Here is a 20,419-nt window from a genome sequence, read left to right as displayed (position 1 = left end):
GAGGGACTGCATTACCAATTGCTGTGATAGCTATAGCTACAGTTACAAGAGTTCATCTTTCTTCTGAGCTCACTTTTTCAATTTGTTTAGAACATTTACGAGCAACAACGTTAACAAGCTTCTGAACTGTTGCTACCCCAATCTTATCCATGTTCCATATATCCCCTGAAGTAAACTCGTAGCAATCTCGGACAGATTGTAAAATACCAAATAACATGTCCACATTTTTCTTATTATAACTTTGGTGCTTTTGAAAGGCTGGTTGCTTCTGGTGAGGTACTTTATATATATATATATATATATATATATATATATATATATATATATATATATATATATATATATATATATATATATATATAGAAAAAAAGACACAAAACCAATCAGCACCAGCCATATCATTTTCTGTCCATGAGTTTAAAATAGATTTGTTGCCATATACAGCATACTGATTACGTCCTTCACAAAGAGGCCAAAATAAATATTTGCTGCACGTTTAGGATATGTAGAAAGCTACTTTTCATATTATATAGAAAACACTTGTCTATGCTGCGTGTGGTCCACAGTAAGAGATGAAATCCATTTACTCATTAGTTGATCATCTGTTATTTTCTGACAATAATGTTCAAGTGTTCGAAATGGAAGGCAATCCCTCTAATTGACTTGTGCTTACACTACACAATTGACAACCCTTAGGAACACATCAAGTGGAATTGAGGCTAGTTCAGTTTTTTTTTTGGTATGTTCTAACCATGTTTGAGAATCAGATAAGAAAAATATTGTAAGTGGGACAAGTTGGCAAAGAGCCAACCTGCACCATTCGTGCTGTGCTAATATATCCCAAACCAATAAACTGTTACTTGAATGGTATCTAAATAATTACCTTAGTCAAACTGTCCCATTCTTACTCTGCTAACATCTCCCAACCAAGAAACTTTTATTTGAATGGTATCTGATAAATAACCTTACTGTCAGATTATTCCCCTATTTCAAGCGATATTTTAGATAAAAATCATTCAGCATGTAAGTGATTTACCACATGTTTTAACAAAGAAAAGTTGTTACTCGGATATTACTTGCTTCAGCAAAATTAAACTTTTGTCCATAAGTCAACTCTCCTACAAAGTATCCTGATAGCGATTTCTTGGTAACTGAACAAACATGCAGTGACCATGTGATACAGATATCAGAGCAATCTATCATGAAATATGAAATAATGCAGCTGTGTCAACTAACCCTTAGAGCCAACTAGGCTTGGTCTCCCCCTGACATGGAAAGAGAATCAAAGACGTTGAGCCCGATATTATCATCATTATTATTAATTGCTAAGCAATAACCCTAGTTGGAAAAGCAGGAAAATAGCCCAGTGAGGAATGGAATCAAGGAAAAATAAAATATTTTAAGAACAATTATAACATCAAAATAAATATTTCCTATATAAACTATAAATACTTTAACAAACAAGAGGAAGAGAAATAAGATAGAATAGTCGCCTCGAGTGGATCCTCAAGCAAGAGAAATCGATCCCAAGACAGTGGCTGACCATGGCACAGTGACTATGGCAATACCTAAGACTAGAGAACAATGGTTTGATTTTGGAGTGTCGTTCTTCTAGAAGAACTGCTTACCATAGTTAAAGAGTCTTCTACTCTTACCAAGAGTTAAGTAGCCACTGAACAATTACAGTACAGTAGTTAACCCCTTGGATGAAGAAAAATTGTTTAGTGATCTCAAGTGTTGACAGGTGTATGAGAACAGGAGAATCTGTAAAAAATAGGCCAGACTATTCGGTGTGTGTGTAGGGAAAGGGAAAGAAACATAAACAAAGAGAAGGATCCAATGTAGTATTGTCTGGCCAGTCAAAGGACCCCATACCTCTCTAGCGAAAAGCATGTTTTGGATTTCTGTTGTATATTTCCTGAGAGAGAGAGAGAGAGAGAGAGAGAGAGAGAGAGAGAGAGAGAGAGAGAGAGAGAGAGAGAGAGAGAGAGAGAGAGACTCATGAAGTTTCCCATCTCATCTGCAAAACCTCCTCAATCATTGAGGCTCTTAAAAATCCTCAGATTTTCTGTGTTTTTCCAAGCAATTCTCCATCTCGATAGTATGAGCGAGCACCTTTCACCCCTCTACCTATTAGACCTCCATCCATCTCAGCTTCAACAGGGAAAAGCTTTCGTGTTTGAGAGAGAGAGAGAGAGAGAGAGAGAGAGAGAGAGAGAGAGAGAGAGAGAGAGAGAGAGAGAGAGCGCATCGCTGATCCCATTAGCCATGTCATTCGTCGTCTTATATGTGGTTACCATGAAGAAATTTTCCCAACTTAGAATATTGAAAATAGCAAAACTCATAATAGTAATAATTCTCGGTGGATTCCTGTCGTAAACAAGAACTGGGTTTAACCTCAAAATTTGTGTTTTAATTAATGGCCCTTGAATGATAAAAAACAACGTTTAGTATCTGTTTTCGTAGTGTATTATTATCCATTTTGTTGATCAGTGATCATGCGAATTATGAAAAACAAGTACACGAACTAGTACATTTCCTGAACAAAATTACACCCGTTACTATAAAGATATGATGAAACTTTTGGGTATATCTTTTAAACAAGAAAAAAAAAAGTTATTTAATTCTAATGAGGATTTCCTAGCATTTTTGGGTTCTGTGAAATATTTGATACTCAAGAATTTCACCTTGTCGTGTTTATACATTACATTAGGTCACATGACCGTTTAAGTTTGCATATAGCAAGTCGTTACGCATGTACCTACAAATGCAAACATTTATCCAAATCTTTTGGAGTGATCAAACGACGGTTGAGTAGAAATGTCAAAGTAACTTAAATCGTCATTCTTTTAAAAAGTCTTATGCTTACCCTACCCATAATATCTTCCACACACATTGTTTGACAGGATTCTACACACACATTGGTGGGTGACGGTATTGGTCAGAGTCATTTGGGCAGTCCAAAGTATACAAATCATAGTGGCTGACCGGGAGTGAGTACCCTTTAATGATATTGACCGCGACCGTTTAAATCCTCTTACAAAGCATGACCCCTAAAATTCAGATCTAGCACCACCGGGTCAAGAAATATGCTACATCTTCATTAATATCGATAAAACCAAAAATATACGAATTAAAATTTACTTCAAATACCTGTTGGAAACAAAGCATTAATCTCAAGAAATGAAAATTATTTCAATAGACTCCATTAAGTTAATATGACTTCCATGACAGGAAAACTGGCAACGTATGATATCGTTACCAGCCACACCACAGAAATCTTAGAAAAGTTGAACAGACGGAGAATGACAAAGGAAGGGCTCCCGCATCGTGTTGCTGCAAGCATATCATCCCTTAGAATTTCTGATAAGCAAAGGATTCTTGGGGGAACTAAACAATAAATCAGCAGTTGGGTGTTTTGGTCGATGTTCACTATAACAGGAGTTACTCACTTTGAGCCATTGCGAGAAAATACATCAAAACACTTTTACTGCTGAGCATTTTCAATATGTACGGGGAAAATTACCGAGAAACATGAAGTTGTCATTGAATTTCCTGAATAAGCGTTTAACCCAACCACGTGACAGAACAAGAATCCTTCCCAAATAACCCCTGATGGGGAAAAATGAAAATGGGCAGCGATGAGAATTAAATGAAAAATAGTTTCCCAATACGGTTACCGAAGAAAACATGCGGTCAAACATAAACACAGAGATAGAGAGAACCAGTGACAACCAGATAAGAATAAACTAAGATGAATTCACATTGAAAGAAGGGAGAGAGAGAGAGAGAGAGAGAGAGAGAGAGAGAAAGAGAGAGAGAGAGAGAGAGAGAGAGAGAGAGAGAGAGAGAGAGAGAGAAATGGGATGGGATGCAGAAGAGAAGACATAAACGATGGCTACATTTGTAAAATATTTTGCCAACATGAAGAAAATTCTTTATGAAAAAACTAATCATCTACACAAACATGAATACGTTAATTCAAGATCATAAAATAATGTAAATCTGTTAAAAATATAAAAACCCCTGTTGATTAAAGGACCAGGGTTATAATTATTTTCAACTTTTCCCGTGTACTTAAAAATGCGACGCAGCTAATAAGAATTTTCTCCCAAAACAGCACGGGGAAAGGATTACTGTACTCAGCGAAGTCAAGTCCCCAATGTACCTTGCAAGCTACTAAGAGTACGGACCACTTCTTATCAGTTATCCGTGCGTGAAATAAGTAAGGTCTATCGTCAACCGACCAAGTGCTGCTTCCTGCCTCTAAGGCATACTACTACTATACTTCCAGGGGTGATCTAAGCTGGCAATTTCCGGCACTTTCAAGTTATTACCAACCAGACACTGACACAGTGCTAAGAAGTCTCCCTATTATTTTCTTAACGTGGGGGAGAGAGAGAGAGAGAGAGAGAGAGAGAGAGAGAGAGAGAGAGAGAGAGAGAGAGAGAGAGAGAGAGATAATTTTTTTTTACAATATGCTGAGGTACCTGCTCGGCAAATAGTAAAGTAATGATTTACATAATAACACTGTAATAAAAACAACTTTTGAATGCTACAAAAACCAGAATTATATCGATATTCACACATAAACAACCATATATATATATATATATATATATATATATATATATATATATATATATATATATATATATATATTACATATTACTATTATCATCATCACTTGTTGTTAGACCACTGCAGTACAAAGACCTGATATGTCCTTCCATTCACGCCTGTTTATGGTCTTTCTATGGCAGCCTATATTCGCAAATCTTTAGTCGTCAATCCACCGTCTTTTCTTCCTTGCCCTGCTTCGCTTGCAATCTCTAGGGGAATTTTGTTATTCTTAATGTTCATCTATTATCCATCATCCTCATTATCTGTCCTGCCCATATCCATTTCTTTTTCTTACATGTTAGAACATCCTTTACTTAGTTTGTACTTATCTCCATGTTGCTTTTTCCTGTTTCTAAGAGTTAGTACTATCATCATTATTTTCACTGCTCTTTGAGTTGTAGCTAGCTTAGTTGTAAAGCTTAAGTAAGGCTCCAAGTTTCCAATGCATAAGTTCATACTGGTAGGACCAGCTGATTAAATATTTACCTTTTTACTTTTCATTATCTCATTCTCTTAGTTTCCAATGCATAAGTTCATACTGGTAGGACCAGCTGATTAAATATTTACCTTTTTACTTTTCATTATCTCATTCTCTTAGTTTCCAATGCATAAGTTCATACTGGTAGGACCAGCTGATTAAATATTTACCTTTTTACTTTTCATTATCTCATTCTCTTAGTTTCCAATGCATAAGTTCATACTGGTAGGACCAGCTGATTAAATATTTACCTTTTTACTTTTCATTATCTCATTTTGTTTACCAAAAGCTCACCATCCCATGCTTACAGTTTTAATTTCGGTCTATCCTAAGTACGCATATCAATTAACAAGCTCCCGAGGCTCGTTAATAACCTTAACTTGTTTCTGCATTTGTATTGAGCATTACCTTAGTTTTACTCCTATTCATTTTCAGTCTGACCTTTCTGCTTTCTCTATTTACATGTCTATCAATCTCTGCAATTCCTTCTATAATTCACTAAATAGAACTATGTCATCTTCAAATCTTAAGTTGAGTGGGGATACCTTAACGTAATGGATAACCATGATCAGCAAAGCTGTAATAGTCAGGGTCATCCATATGAAGTTGGTTTGCAGCAAGCGATTAGACCAAAGTCTTCCCACCATTCCGCAGTGGCCAGTTTGATGATGAAAACGATCCAAACCCAGACAGGACCAAGATATGCCCGAGGCCTTTGTCCTGCAGTGGACTAAAAACGGCCGTATTTGTTGTTGATATATATATATATATATATATATATATATATATATATATATATATATACATACATATATATATATATATATATATATGTGTGTGTGTGTGTGTGAAATACTCATATCTTTTCTCTGCTTATAGCTAATACACATTATTTTCTTCCAACCAAATTTTTTTCTAGATTAAAATCTTACATATTAAGGGGTTCTAACTTAATAACGATATTCCTTATTGATTTCTTACTCCCATGTATCGAACCACTCAATTCCAATCATAAAATACGAAACAAACTAATGTGAATTCAATGGTATAGAAAGTAACCTCAGCCAAGTATATTTTCATACCCATAAACCTTTCTAGACTAAGATACTCTTCTCGAGTATTTACCAGGAAAGCAGGGATCGAGGGGGAGGGGGGGGGGGTGCAGACTTATATGATATAAATAGGGTTTGTAAATATTTTTAAAAAGGCAATATAAACAGAAGGAAAACACAAAATGCATATAATGAAGAGACAGCTAAGATGAAAACGTTACCAAAAATATAGACATCAATAAGCAATCACAAGCTTTGAAATGAATTCAATTTAATGATTCTTGTAATTTAAATTCCATCTCATTTTAAATTATCTGTAAATTTTAGTTATCACGGCTAGACATTGAACACAATAACCCCCGTTCTAACTTTGACAGCAATCTAGGTGGCCTACATTCTTTTAGAAAGACTGACTTTTACAAAAGACTATAATGTTCATATAGTTCTCGGGATTAAAACGGAATTCTTGTAATTATTTCATCCCAGTCATAAGTATCAATATACATCAGGCAGATATTTAAAGTTATTCCTAGTGTTGACAAAATCTTGTTGTCAACCAGTATGTCGCAACTCATCAGTCAAAACCAGAGAGAGAGAGAGAGAGAGAGAGCACTCCCAGTCCCACCGACGACTTTGCGTGTGTATGCAAACGACAAGAGACAGCCACACTACAGCCCATCCATCACCTTGACCACTGTGTCCCCACCTACTGACTCTCGCAGAGTTCGTACATAAATTAATAATGGGATCCGGCGTTGCCTTTTCATTGAAGTGTTCTCCATTTAAACACCCTTCCTTACGTCAAATTTCCTGGGAATCATTTTCTTTATAATCTTTTTTTGGGGAGGAGCCTAATAATAGATCACTAACGAAACAACGATTTTATAAGAGCGGCATCTGCAACACATTTAATAACACAGAGCAAACAAAGACATTAATTAGGAATAGACAATCGTAACTACTTCTATTGGTAAATGCGCGATCTATAATCTTCTTTTCCATGATGTAATAAATTCCTAGGATACCGCTTTAAGCCTTACGGTAGAGGACTTTGGAAAGCACCACGTCCCACAAATGAGAGGGTTCCCTTCTATGCCTATAATCTACGGGATCAATATTCCATTGGGTTATATAATGAAAATCCTTTGCCTATACAGATCCTAAACTTGTTACTTTCAACTAAATAGCAAGAAAGTTATGCATCCACCCAAGCGCGTGTATTAAAATAGTCTCAAAAAAGTTATCGATATTACTAAAAGGCAACATGAGGGAAAAAAGTGAGCTGATTCGTTTTGAAATGTTTCCAAATCCGAAAGAACATGGAATTCTTATAATATTTCCATTGTGTCATCCATAAGAAATCTAAACTCTGTGGACCTGCAACGTAAATTTAACAACAGATTTACAGTTGGCGACTGTTTAATTTTGTGTCCTAATAATGCAATTCATAAAAACCATGGTATAATAATGCTCTCCTCTGTTATATTCCACCTAACTTTTCTGCGGCCGGCTCGGCAAATGTCAAAACGTGTGTGGGAGAAACCGGAATGTGATAATCCCTTTAAACATACAGTCTTACTAGGATATGCAGCGCATTACAATACAGAAGAATGAAAATTTAACGAAAAAACACTATACTATATCATTGAATAAACAGTCAAGATTTTTTGTGCCAAAGAAATTCATTTCAATAGCAAAGAAAGTTCAATTACAAATATATATATATATATATATATATATATATATATATATATATATATATATATATATACATATATATATATATATGTATATATATGTGTATGTATATATATATATATATATATAATATATATATATATATATATATATATATGTAGAGAGAGAGAGAGAGAGAGAGAGAGAGAGAGAGAGAGAGAGAGAGAGAGAGAGAGAGAGAGAGAGAGAGAGAATTTTAAAATCTTGATATCCAGGAGAATTGTATTATAAAGTTAGGCCAAATTAAAATTTCTTCAGTTAAATAAACAGGCGCAGTAACAGGATGTTGATCTCTTTCCAAAAATGCTGCTGTTAGTGAATATCCTGAATGTTAATCATGAGTAAGGTCACTCGAGTCTGAGAACCAAAATAGCCCTTCATAGACTTGAGATTTGCCTTTCTTTATTGTAAATGTCAACTTTGAGGTCAATAGGCTAGCCATCTTCTTCCAGTCGCCCGAAGGTAATGAATGTACAATCAGACTATCATTGTTTTTCGTTATCAATATCTAGTTTGCAATTTTATTCTGAATGAACAGAAGAATTTTTTTATTCATGCTACTAATTCAATGGCAACTAAAAGGTAAATATAACTTTCCTTTAACAAAGAGGAATAAAAAACAGCAATAATGAAAGACCGGCATTAAAAAGATTAGGCAAGACAATAATATAAAGATAACAGACAATAGATTTGTGCCATGCAATTGCACTATTCTTCTTTTTTCCAATTTAAGAGTCAACTTCACCCACAAGGGTAATAAAGTTTCAATACTTTCCAACAGTTGTCCAGTACCTGCCTCATCACTTCATCTGTCTCCCTCTTTCTATCTTTTTGTCACATCCGTAAACACATACATTGTATGTGCTCATAAATGAGAAACAATGCATTTAAACATTTATTAAATAACTAGAAAAAACCTAAATTAAATCATAAATAATTACCTATATTTTCACATACGAGCACTTGCAATTGTTAGATGTTGACAAGCTATCGGGACTAAATTCTTAACAAAGATAACCTCTAAGGGGGCAAAGTACTAAGTTTCGTTTGATACAAACCCCTCTTTTCAGGAATAATATGGATTATATATATTTTCCTTCAATCAACTAGCTCTGTGCCAAAAGTAATTTCATAACAAATATAAAATACGGAAATTTAGAGAGAACAAAGTGAATGTCATTAAAGAGGAGTCCAAAAAGACACTCATGATAATCAAATTTGCAGAAATTTAGAGAGAACAAAGTGAGTATCATTAAAGAGGAGTCCAAAAAGAGACTCATGATAATCAAATTTGCAGAAATTTAGGGAGAACAAAGTGAATATCATTAAAGAGGAGTCCAAAAAGAGACTCATGATCTTCAAATTTGCAGAAATTTAGGGAGAACAATGTGATTATCATTAAAGAGGAGTCCAAAAAGAGACTCATGATCTTCAAATTTGCAGAAATTTAGGGAGAACAATGTGATTATCATTAAAGAGGAGTCCAAAACGAGACTCATGATAATCAAATTTGCAGAAATTTAGGGAGAACAAAGTGAATATCATTAAAGAGGAGTCCAAAAACAGACTCGTGATCCTCAAAGTTGCAGAAATTTAGAGAGAACAAAGTGAATATCATTAAAGAGGAGTCCAAAAAGAGACTCATGATCTTCAAATTTGCAGAAATTTAGGGAGAACAAAGTGATTATCATTAAAGAGGAGTCCAAAAAGAGACTCATGATAATCAAATTTGCAGAAATTTAGGGAGAACAAAGTGAATATCATTAAAGAGGAGTCCAAAAACAGACTCGTGATCCTCAAAGTTGCAGAAATTTAGAGAGAACAAAGTGAATATCATTAAAGAGGAGTCCAAAAAGAGACTCATGATCTTCAAATTTGCAGAAATTTAGGGAGAACAAAGTGATTATCATTAAAGAGGAGTCCAAAACGAGACTCATGATAATCAAATTTGCAGAAATTTAGGGAGAACAAAGTGAATATCATTAAAGAGGAGTCCAAAAACAGACTCGTGATCCTCAAAGTTGCAGAAATTTAGAGAGAACAAAGTGAATATCATTAAAGAGGAGTCCAAAAAGAGACTCATGATCTTCAAATTTTCAGAAATTTAGAGAGAGCAAAGTGAACATCATTAAAGAGGAGTCCAAAAAGAGACTCATGATCCTCAAATTTGATTTTGCTAATGAACGTTTTACCTTTACTTCCCTGCCACCATACAATTCGTGTCCCTTTTATAAATCCCCCCCCCCCCTCACCACCCCATACCATACACATACAACTCACTCTCTCTCTCTCTCTCTCTCTCTCTCTCTCTCTCTCTCTCTCTCTCTCTCTCTCTCTCTCTCTAATACCTTAGATAGAAAGAGTAAAATTGTGCACATCTCTAGCAATAAAAACATATCAAGAACCTAGTTGTAAAATGGGATTTCCAAAAAGTTTATATCTTTATGATTTCCAAAAAGTTTATAACTTTACTGTTGGTAATATTATAACCGTCTCAGATATAGTCTCTCACAAAGACTGATACAAGAAAGTTTTTTTTCGAACGAACAATGTGCAATGTCCCAATCTGCTATCAGTCGTAATACCCTCGACGTCAATCATTTTACATCCTATAAATGCTTTTCTAGGCCCCAAGGAGTCAAACAGAATAAATAGTGGATACTCATATATAAAACCTAATACAAAAATAAGATTAAAAGAACCATTAGCCCTACACTGTTATATCGAAAATGCTATCAATACATTTCCAATGACTGTTTTTCGCTTAATCAGCTGTTCTATAGGACTACGCTTAGAAAAGTCGAGAACCTCTAATGAATAATTCAAAATAGAAGATTGTAGTAAATGCTATCTCCTAGCGTGAAAAGAATTTCTCACGAGTATTATTCTATTAAATATATAATAAACCTCATATCCCACCACCTACAACAAAAAGAACATGAATCATTGTAATACCCCCCCCCCCCCCCCACCACACACACACACACACACACCTAGTGTATTCGTTTACATTTCACTGAGAAATTTAGAAAACAACGAAAAAAATTGGCATGTAATACTTGGACTGCAGTTTCAAAATACGTAGCCACATGACCTCTTAGTATTGACCAAGCTACGACCAAAAAAATCTTTCTAAATGGCAAAAATTTTAAATGAAATTTTACAAACAATTTTGAAAAACGTTTTCTTAATCAACTAACATGCATATAAAATAATAATATATATCTATTCGTTGGAGTTATCGTCGTCGAAGTCGTCGTCATCGTCATTAAATTTGTCGAAATCGTCGTGGTCAAAGTCGTCGTCATTGAACTAAATTTAAATTTTTTTCTGTAAAATATCTCACTTCTATAAGATACCCGTAGATTCTCTCACAGTGAATACTGTCATTGCACGATAAGTGTGTGTTTGTGTGTGTAGCATCGTATGAGCAGCCTCGCAGAAATCACCGGTAATAAAGTTTTCCAAGTGTCAAGATGACCATGTAAATATTTTCCTTCCCTCTGAGAATTTGACCCAAACTCAACCATTTCATTTCATTCGTACCAAACTGCACATCTCTATAAAAGGATGAGGTAAAAAGGGCACGTAATCGTGTTCATTTCATTTGTTGTATTAATAGTTACTTTCTGTACGTAAGAGTACGTAATCACATAAAGCGTACACCGAAATTACTCTAATGAATTTATAGGGTACAGATATACAAATATTAAATATCTTACACTTTATATATTGAACGCATTAGACAAAAGCTACAATGCATATAAATTCGATGATGTACACATTGGGATGAAAGTCCAGTTCACTGAACGAGAGAAAACAAATCTTGCAGCCTGGCTACTTTTCCGAGTTCGATTTTTAAGAACACACTTCCTTAAAGGTATTTAGTCTATCTGAACTCCCACTGAGACGAACACATTAACGCCATTTGCATTTACAATGGTCGAAGGACACTCTCACCTGACATCTCCAAGAAGGAACTATGGCAATGTACAGTATATGAATGCCTATATTAAAATTTGTGGCATGACAATATAATAAAAATAATGATACTATTGATAATAATAACAACAACAACAACAACAACAACAACGATGACCACCATTTACAAATTGAATCTATATTAGTAAGCAATTTCTTTTCAACATACAGATTAAAATCGGACTCGTTCAGAGTAATACCTCAACTTCCATCGATTTCCACAGATTTCATCTGAGCATGACTCTTTGCTTCCTACGTAAAGTGGGATATAGGATGGGGGTGGGGGGTGGGGGGGGGGGCGGAGGCAGAGTTTTTTAATCATACTTACCACATTCGCGACAAGCGACCACCAGTATAGATGTCGCCATGGATGTGAGCGTGTTGTTGCATATCTTGGTAGTATTAAAGTCAAATGCTTCGTCATTACGATAAACACGTTATCCACTTCGTCCAGAAGTTGAAAATAATCATATACAGTAATGAAAAGAGAGAGAGAGAGAGAGAGAGAGAGAGAGAGAGAGAGAGAGAGAGAGAGAGAGAGAGAGAGAGAGAGAGAGAGAGAGGGTGTGTGTCAAGTGTATATTTTCTCATTTTCTTCAATATTTTCTATGTAAAACGGGAAATAACAATAATCACGACGAACGGGTGAAGCAAACAAGTAGAAAGATCTTAATGGGAAGCATCCAACTAGATAAAAAAATCTAACATCGACTGCGTTTTCTCTTATAAAATTCCGGAGTTAGGTGTTCTTGATATAGAATTCAGGGAATAACACACGCAATAGTAGAACCCTGGCAACTGGCACAAAATCAGACCCAAACCAAAATGTTACTGACTTCCCTAAAATGTGGTGAAAACTTTAACAAAAATGTGTACCAAAAAAACAAACTATATTCAACATGATCATGCTAGTTTATTATCATTAAAACATCGTTAATGAAAATAAAAATATTAATAAAAATAATACATAGGACGGGTCACAATTTCATATAGTATCCATCAATGGGTACTGCACCTTTCTTTGCTTATACATAGCCTACATCGATTAGTCTGTAACATTTCTTACACATTCTCCTCTTTCCCCACACAGCGAGAAAAAAAAAAAAAAAAAAAAACATTAAAATACAATACCTGACACTCTCACTGATGTAGATTACTCTAACTGTTCAGTGCTCATTTGCTAAAAGTTCTTTTCTATTTTTGGATACTGCCGTAACATTTGTCCCATGGCTTTCCTATATCTGGGGTTGATTTAATATAAAATGCATTTTTGATCATTTGTTTTTCCTTTTTTTTTTTTTTTTTTTCAAAAGGTATGCTGGGTAGGCTTAGCAGAAGTGCTCAAGATGCCTGGTGGGTTATCAAGAAGTTGCATTACCTTGTCTTTTTATTTTTTCAACTTTGATATTCATTTTCAAAAATAATAACCATTTCACTTTCTGTATATAGGTATGTGCATATTGTTATGGATGATATTTTGTTACTCTCTTCTGGAATTTTTTTTCTTCAAGTCCCTGTTCCTTATTCTATACGGGGCTATTGTCATATTAGGGTTGTGGCATTCTGATATTTCAATGAGACGAAAAAACGTTTAGCCAAGCATGAAAATAAGCATGTTGGCTACACCCATACTCGGCCAACCACTAGTAATTAATTTACAAATTACTAAAATGATTCTAGGCAAACAATTTTACCATGACCTCAAAACAATAACCACTATGAACCAGTAGCAAAACTTAACCCTACATCCCATTAAACACCCCCCCCCCCCACATATCGACCCTTTATAAACAGATTCTTTTTAACCTTATTCAGGGAATCCCAACTTGACCATAAAAAGGGATCAAAATGAGTGTCATTTTAAATTCAGCTTTTGTAACTATCTTTTCAAATCAAAGGATGTAGGGCGGTGGAAGGTTTCCAGAACGTGACCAAACTGCTCCGCCTCATCATCACCACCACCATCCTCGTCATCATCATAATCCCATGGAATTTAATTAGGAGGATATACGATGACTCAAAAGCATATTTTCAAAGCCCCTGGCTGGGTTTATTTACTGTAAGCCCTTCAGCTACGAATCATGATGACGACCACGAAGGCGCTTCAAAGTGCAAATCACGACTGAGGTAGGGTAAAAAAATGCACACACATATGCATATATATATATATATATATATATATATATATATATATATATATATATATATATATATATATATATATATATGTGTGTGTGTGTGTGTATACATATATATATATATATATATATATATATATATATATCTCTGTGTTTATGTGAAAGTTAATCAAGAATTTATTATGGTGCGAAATTATTTTATACAAAATCCAAACTTGTAGCACCTATCATTTAACCTCCTACAATACTAAAAAAAAAAAATCATACTTTCATGAATAAAACCACATATATAACTACTTAAGGTCAGAAGGTTAATTTCGTGTGACTTTGAACGTTTGTTTAAGGATAAAACCCCGACACCCGGAATCCTTTAACCAAAGAAAGACACTTGCTCTCGCACAACCACCATTATAATAAACAAGAAAATGAAGAACACCGACCACTACCATAGGCAACTGGCCATAGGAAATTCATAATTAATGACTGGGAAATCATCCAGGTCACTACTTATAACTGAAAAAAAAAATCACCAAATTGAAATAACCAAAAAGTTACGTACACTTACTTCGAAAACAAGACAAGAAAACCCTTACTCAGCATTCCCCGTTGATCCAAAGGCTTTCTTAACAATGGCTTCAATTTTCACGTTTATTCCTCGCCAAAAAATGGGTTAACATGCAGAATATCACATAAAACTTCTTTGGTAACTAAGTTTTTCTCCCTTAATGCAGTTTTCGAATATTTCTTCCACGCAAAATCTTGTTAACAAGTATGTTGCAACTCGTCAGTCAAAACCAGAGAGAGAGAACACTCCCAGTCCCACCGACGACTTTGCGTGTGTATGCAAACGACAAGAGACAGCCACACTACAGCCCACCCATCACCTTGACCACTGTGTCCCCACCTACTGACTCTCGCAGAGTTCGTACATAAATTAATAATGGGATCCAGCGTTTCCTTTTCATTAAAATGTTCTCCATTTAAACACCCTCCCATTACTCATCCACCTTATCCTTCTTCTCGCTAAAGGGGTTGGGGTTAAACACACTCCCATGATCCCATCCCAATCTCTTTTATCCTTCTCACATAGGAGAAATGGGGATTGGGGTTGAACCAAGACCTACAGATAGGTCTTGGGTTAAACACAGTCTCAGCCCCCTTAGCCTTCTTCTCCCAAAGGGAAAAATGAGATTGAGGTTAATCAATCTACAATGACCCCATCACAAACCCTTGCATCCTTCTCACCAAGGGAAAAACATGGCTGATGTTAAACTCTCCCCTATACTTCTTATCCTTCTTCACCCAAAGGATACAATTAAAATTAGGCTGGAGTTAAACAACCTCCATCCCATCCCCTTATCTTTCTTCTCCTCCGGGGTGGGGTTAAACACACTCCTTGCAGGAAAATTCCTTTTTCTAGACACACTCCCATCCCATTTATCCTTGTCTTCCCAAAGGGAAAAATGGGGTTGGATTAAAACGCCCTCTCATCCCCATCCCCTTTATCCTTCTCCCCAAAAGGACAAAAAGGATTCAAGCCTTCCCTCCAAGTTTCAAGCACCCGCCCATCATCCCCAACCCTTTGAGAGTTATGGGGTCCTTTGACTGGCCGAAAAGTACTATTGGATCCTTCTCTCTTGTTATGGTTCATTTTCCCTTTGCCTATTCTTTAAAGATTCTCTCTGTCCTCATACACTTGACATCACTGAGATTACCAAATAATTCTTCTTCACCCAAGGGGATAATTACAGCACTGTAATTGTTCAGTGGCTACTTTCCTCTTGGTAAGGATAGAAGAGACTATTTAGCAGCTCTTCAAGGAGTAGGACACTCCAAATTAAACCATTGTTCTCGAGTCTTGAGTAGTGCCATACCCTCTGTACCTTGGTCTTGCACTGTCTTGGGTTAGAGTTCTCTTGCTTGAGGGTATACTAGGGCACACTATTTTATCTAATTTTTCTCCCTCTTGCTTTGTTTAAGTTTTTATAGTTTATACAGGAAATATCTATTTTAATGTTGCTACTGTTCTTAAAATATTTTCTTTTTCCTTGTTTCTTTTCCATACTAGGCTATTTTCCTTAATGGTGCCCCTAGGCTTAAAGCATTCTGCTATTCCAACTAGGACTGTAACTTAGCAAGTAATAATAATAATAATAATAATAATAATAATAATAATAATAATATCCTTCTCCCCAGGAGATAAAGAGGGTAGGAATAGTGTTCTAGGCCCAATACTTTTCATGCTATATACAGATGTCGTTTGGCCTACAAAACAAACTCGTTACATAAACAGATGATACTACTTTATTTGCCTCAATACCTCATACTGAATGTAGATTTGCGGTTGCTGAATCCCTTAATTAAGATCTAAAATGACTGCAATTGTGGGGCATGAAGTTTCACCCTAACAAAGTATAACAAACCTTTTTCTCAAGAAATTTTTAATTCTTTCATTTTACCTTGCTTCGAATATTGCTCGCATGTCTGGCCTTCAGCTACTGATCATCTAAATTTGTTGGGGGAAAAAAACGTGCGGTTTATGAAATGTCTTAATCCTGATCCGGATATCAATCTGGCACCGTTGTTTACTTAAGTTCTTTATGCATGTTGCATAGTATTTTTCATAATTCCGATAATCCTTTACATTAAGATCTTCCCCGACTGTACCAATGCTGTATGTAGCACAAGGTATGCAGTAAATTCGAACAGTCTTGCCTTCTCCATCATAAAGCTCAATATTACACAGTATCTATTGGTTTTATTCCAGCTGTGACCAGATTGAGGATTGATCTTCCTAATCGATGGAATTTCAGATGTTCAAACTTGCAGCGATTGTTTTGTATGTTGAAGAGGCTGAAATGTATCTTCATAGCTAATATATACATATATATATATATATATATATATATATATATATATATATATATACATATATATATATATATATATATATATATATATATATATATATATGCATATATATACATATATATATATATATGCATATATATATATATATATATATATATATATATATATATATATATATATATATACGGCTGATCTATCTTAACGCTGTTACTGATCTTAAGATATTTTATATTCTTTATTGATTACTCCTCATATGGATCATTTATTTCCTCACTAATATATTTTTCATGTCGGAGCCGTTGGGCTTATAGAATCCTGCTTTTCCAACAAGGGATGTACCTTAGCTAATAATAATAATAATAATAATAATAATAATAATAATAACCATTTGCTCATTATTTCTCATTCAGATTCGTTAACTCTCTATTTGCTTTTCGTACTGAGCTTTCCTTGTTAGGCATAATGGTTTCTAACACTGCTTTTCCATTTAGGGTTGTTGCTTGGCTATTAATGAAAAGAATAATAGTACGATTAACCTCAACAACGTATAAAAAATATCTTGATAATTACTGTAACCTTACAATCTCAACGTCATATAAAAAATCCTTAGACAATCCCAATAACATCGCCATGGCATGAAAACATCTTTGATGCTCCCAGTACCTACAATCACATAAAGAGATCTTTGATACTCCCAGTACCTACAATCACATGAAGAGATCTTTGATACTCCCAGAACCTACAATCACATAAAGACTTTTTTTGATAATCCCAGTACTTACAATCACATGAAGAGATCTTTTGATGCTCCCAGTACCTACAATCACATGAAAAGATCTTTGGATACTCCTAGTACCTACAATCACATGAAGAGAACTTTGATACTCCCAGTACCCACAATCACATAGACCTTTTTTTTATAATTTCAGTACTTACAATCACCTGAAGACTTCTTTGATACTCCTAGTACCTACAATCACATAGACATATTTGAAACTCCCAGTACCTACAATCACATGAAGACATCTCTTGATACTCCCAGTACCTACAATCTCATGAAAGCATCTTTTGATACTCTTGGTTCCTATAATCACACAGACATCTTTTCATGATTCCAGTACCTACAACCACATGCAGACATCTTTTATACTCCCAGTTCCTACAATCACCAAAAAACATCTTTTGATACTCCAAGTATTTAAAATCCCAAGGAAGACATCTTTGATACTCCCAATACCTAAAATCCCATGAAACTATCTTTGATATTCCTAATACCTACAATCACATGAAAACATCTTTGATACTCCCAGTAACCACCATTACAAGTAAAATTTTTTTGATACTTTAAGTACTTACAATCAAATAAAAACATATTAGATATTCCCGGTGCCTACAATCAAATGAAAACACATTTTGATACCTCAAGTACTTACAATTACATGAAAACATCTTAGATACTCCCACTACCTACAATCAAATGAAAACATCTTGGGAAACCTCAAGTACCTACAATCATACGAAAACCTCTTTTGATACTTCAAGTACCTAAAATCACATGAAAATATTTTTGATACTCCCACTACCTACAGTCACATGAACGTAACTTTTGATACTCCCAATACCGAAAATCACATGAAAACATTGATACTCCTAATACCTTCAATCATATAAAGACAACTTTGATACTCAGAGGACCTGCAATCATATAAAGACATATTTGATACTCCCAGTATTTACGATCACACGAATACACATTTGATACTCCCAGTACCTACAATCACATGAGGACATCTTTAATACTCCAAGTACCTACAATACAAGAAGACTTCTTTTGATACTCCCAGTACCTATAATCACATGAAGACATCTTTTGATACTCCCAGTACCTATAATCACATGAACACATCTTTTGATACTCCCAGTACCTATAATCACATGAAGACATCTTTTGATACTCAGTACCTATAATCAATGAAGACATCTTTTGATACTCCCAGTACCTATAATCACATGAAGACATCTTTTGATACTCCCAGTACCTATAATCACAAGAAGACTTCTTTTGATACTCTCAGTACCTATTATCACATGAAGACATCTTTTGATACTCCCAGTACCTATAATCACAAGAAGACTTCTTTTGATACTCTCAGTACCTATTATCACATGAAGACATCTTTTGATACTCCCAGTACCTATAATCACATGAAGACATCTTTTGATACTCCCAGTACCTATAATCACATGAAAACATCTTTTGATACTCCCAGTACCTATAATCACATGAAGACATCTTTTGATACTCCCAGTACCTATAATCACATGAAGACATCTTTTGATACTCCCAGTACCTATAATCACATGAAAACATCTTTTGATACTCCCAGTACCTATAATCACATGAAGAACATCTTTTGATACTCCCAGTACCTATAATCACATGAAGACATCTTTTGATACTCCCAGTACCTATAATCACATGAAAACATCTTTTGATACTCCCAGTACCTATAATCACATGAAGACATCTTTTGATACTCCCAGTACCTATAATCTAATGAAGACATCTTTTGATACTCCCAGTACCTATAATCACATGAAAAAATTTTTTCATAATCCTGGTACCTATAATCACATGAAGAAATCTTTTGATACTCCCAGTACCTATAATCACATGAAGACATCTTTTGATACTCCCAGTATCTATAATCACATGAAGACATCTTTTGATACTCCCAGTACCTATAATCACAAGAAGACTTCTTTTGATACTCCCAGTACCTATAATCACATGAAGACATCTTTTGATACTCCCAGTACCTATAATCTAATGAAGACATCTTTTGATACTCCCAGTACCTATAATCACATGAAAACATCTTTTGATACTCCCAGTACCTATAATCACATGAAGACATCTTTTGATACTCCCAGTACCTATAATCACATGAAGACATCTTTTGATACTCCCAGTACCTATAATCAATGAAGACATCTTTTGATACTCCCAGTACCTATAATCACATGAAGACATCTTTTGATACTCCAGTACCTATAATCACATGAAGAAATCTTTTGATACTCCCAGTACCTATAATCACATGAAGACATCTTTTGATACTCCCAGTATCTATAATCACATGAAGACATCTTTTGATACTCCCAGTACCTATAATCACAAGAAGACTTCTTTTGATACTCCCAGTACCTATAATCACATGAAGACATCTTTTGATACTCCCAGTACCTATAATCTAATGAAGACATCTTTTGATACTCCCAGTACCTATAATCACATGAAAACATCTTTTGATACTCCCAGTACCTATAATCACATGAACACATCTTTTGATACTCCCAGTACCTATAATCACATGAAGACATCTTTTGATACTCCCAGTATCTATAATCACATGAAGACATCTTTTGATACTCCCAGTACCTATAATCACAAGAAGACTTCTTTTGATACTCCCAGTACCTATAATCACATGAAGACATCTTTTGATACTCCCAGTACCTATAATCTAATGAAGACA

General features: G+C 34.9%; 2 protein-coding genes across 4 annotated transcripts in view; both read right to left on the bottom strand.

The window, feature by feature from the left end:
• Positions 1-151, bottom strand: part of LOC137657474 (repetitive organellar protein-like) — an 83,089-nt gene extending 82,938 nt beyond the window's left edge. The window contains exon 1 of the mRNA XM_068391813.1: positions 74-151. Within this exon, the coding sequence (XP_068247914.1) occupies positions 74-151 (78 nt within the window). The remainder of the gene's footprint in view (positions 1-73) is intronic.
• Dmtn (transmembrane and coiled-coil domain 2 protein Dmtn) overlaps positions 1-20,419 on the bottom strand; it is a 662,916-nt gene that overhangs the window by 411,141 nt on the left and 231,356 nt on the right. Inside the window, exon 1 of one of the 3 annotated variants that reach the window (XM_068392643.1) lies at positions 14,575-14,598. The exons of the other annotated variants lie outside the window; for them this stretch is intronic. The gene's annotated coding sequence lies outside the window, so the exon portion shown is untranslated. Of the gene's footprint in view, positions 1-14,574; positions 14,599-20,419 lie in introns of those variants that run through there. 3 annotated transcript variants of the gene reach the window in all.

This window comes from Palaemon carinicauda, chromosome 18 (genome assembly GCF_036898095.1).
Source record: "Palaemon carinicauda isolate YSFRI2023 chromosome 18, ASM3689809v2, whole genome shotgun sequence".
Taxonomy (NCBI): Eukaryota; Metazoa; Arthropoda; class Malacostraca; order Decapoda; family Palaemonidae; genus Palaemon; species Palaemon carinicauda.
Note: the sequence above shows the minus strand (reverse complement) of the source record. Positions and strands in the feature narration are given on the sequence as shown.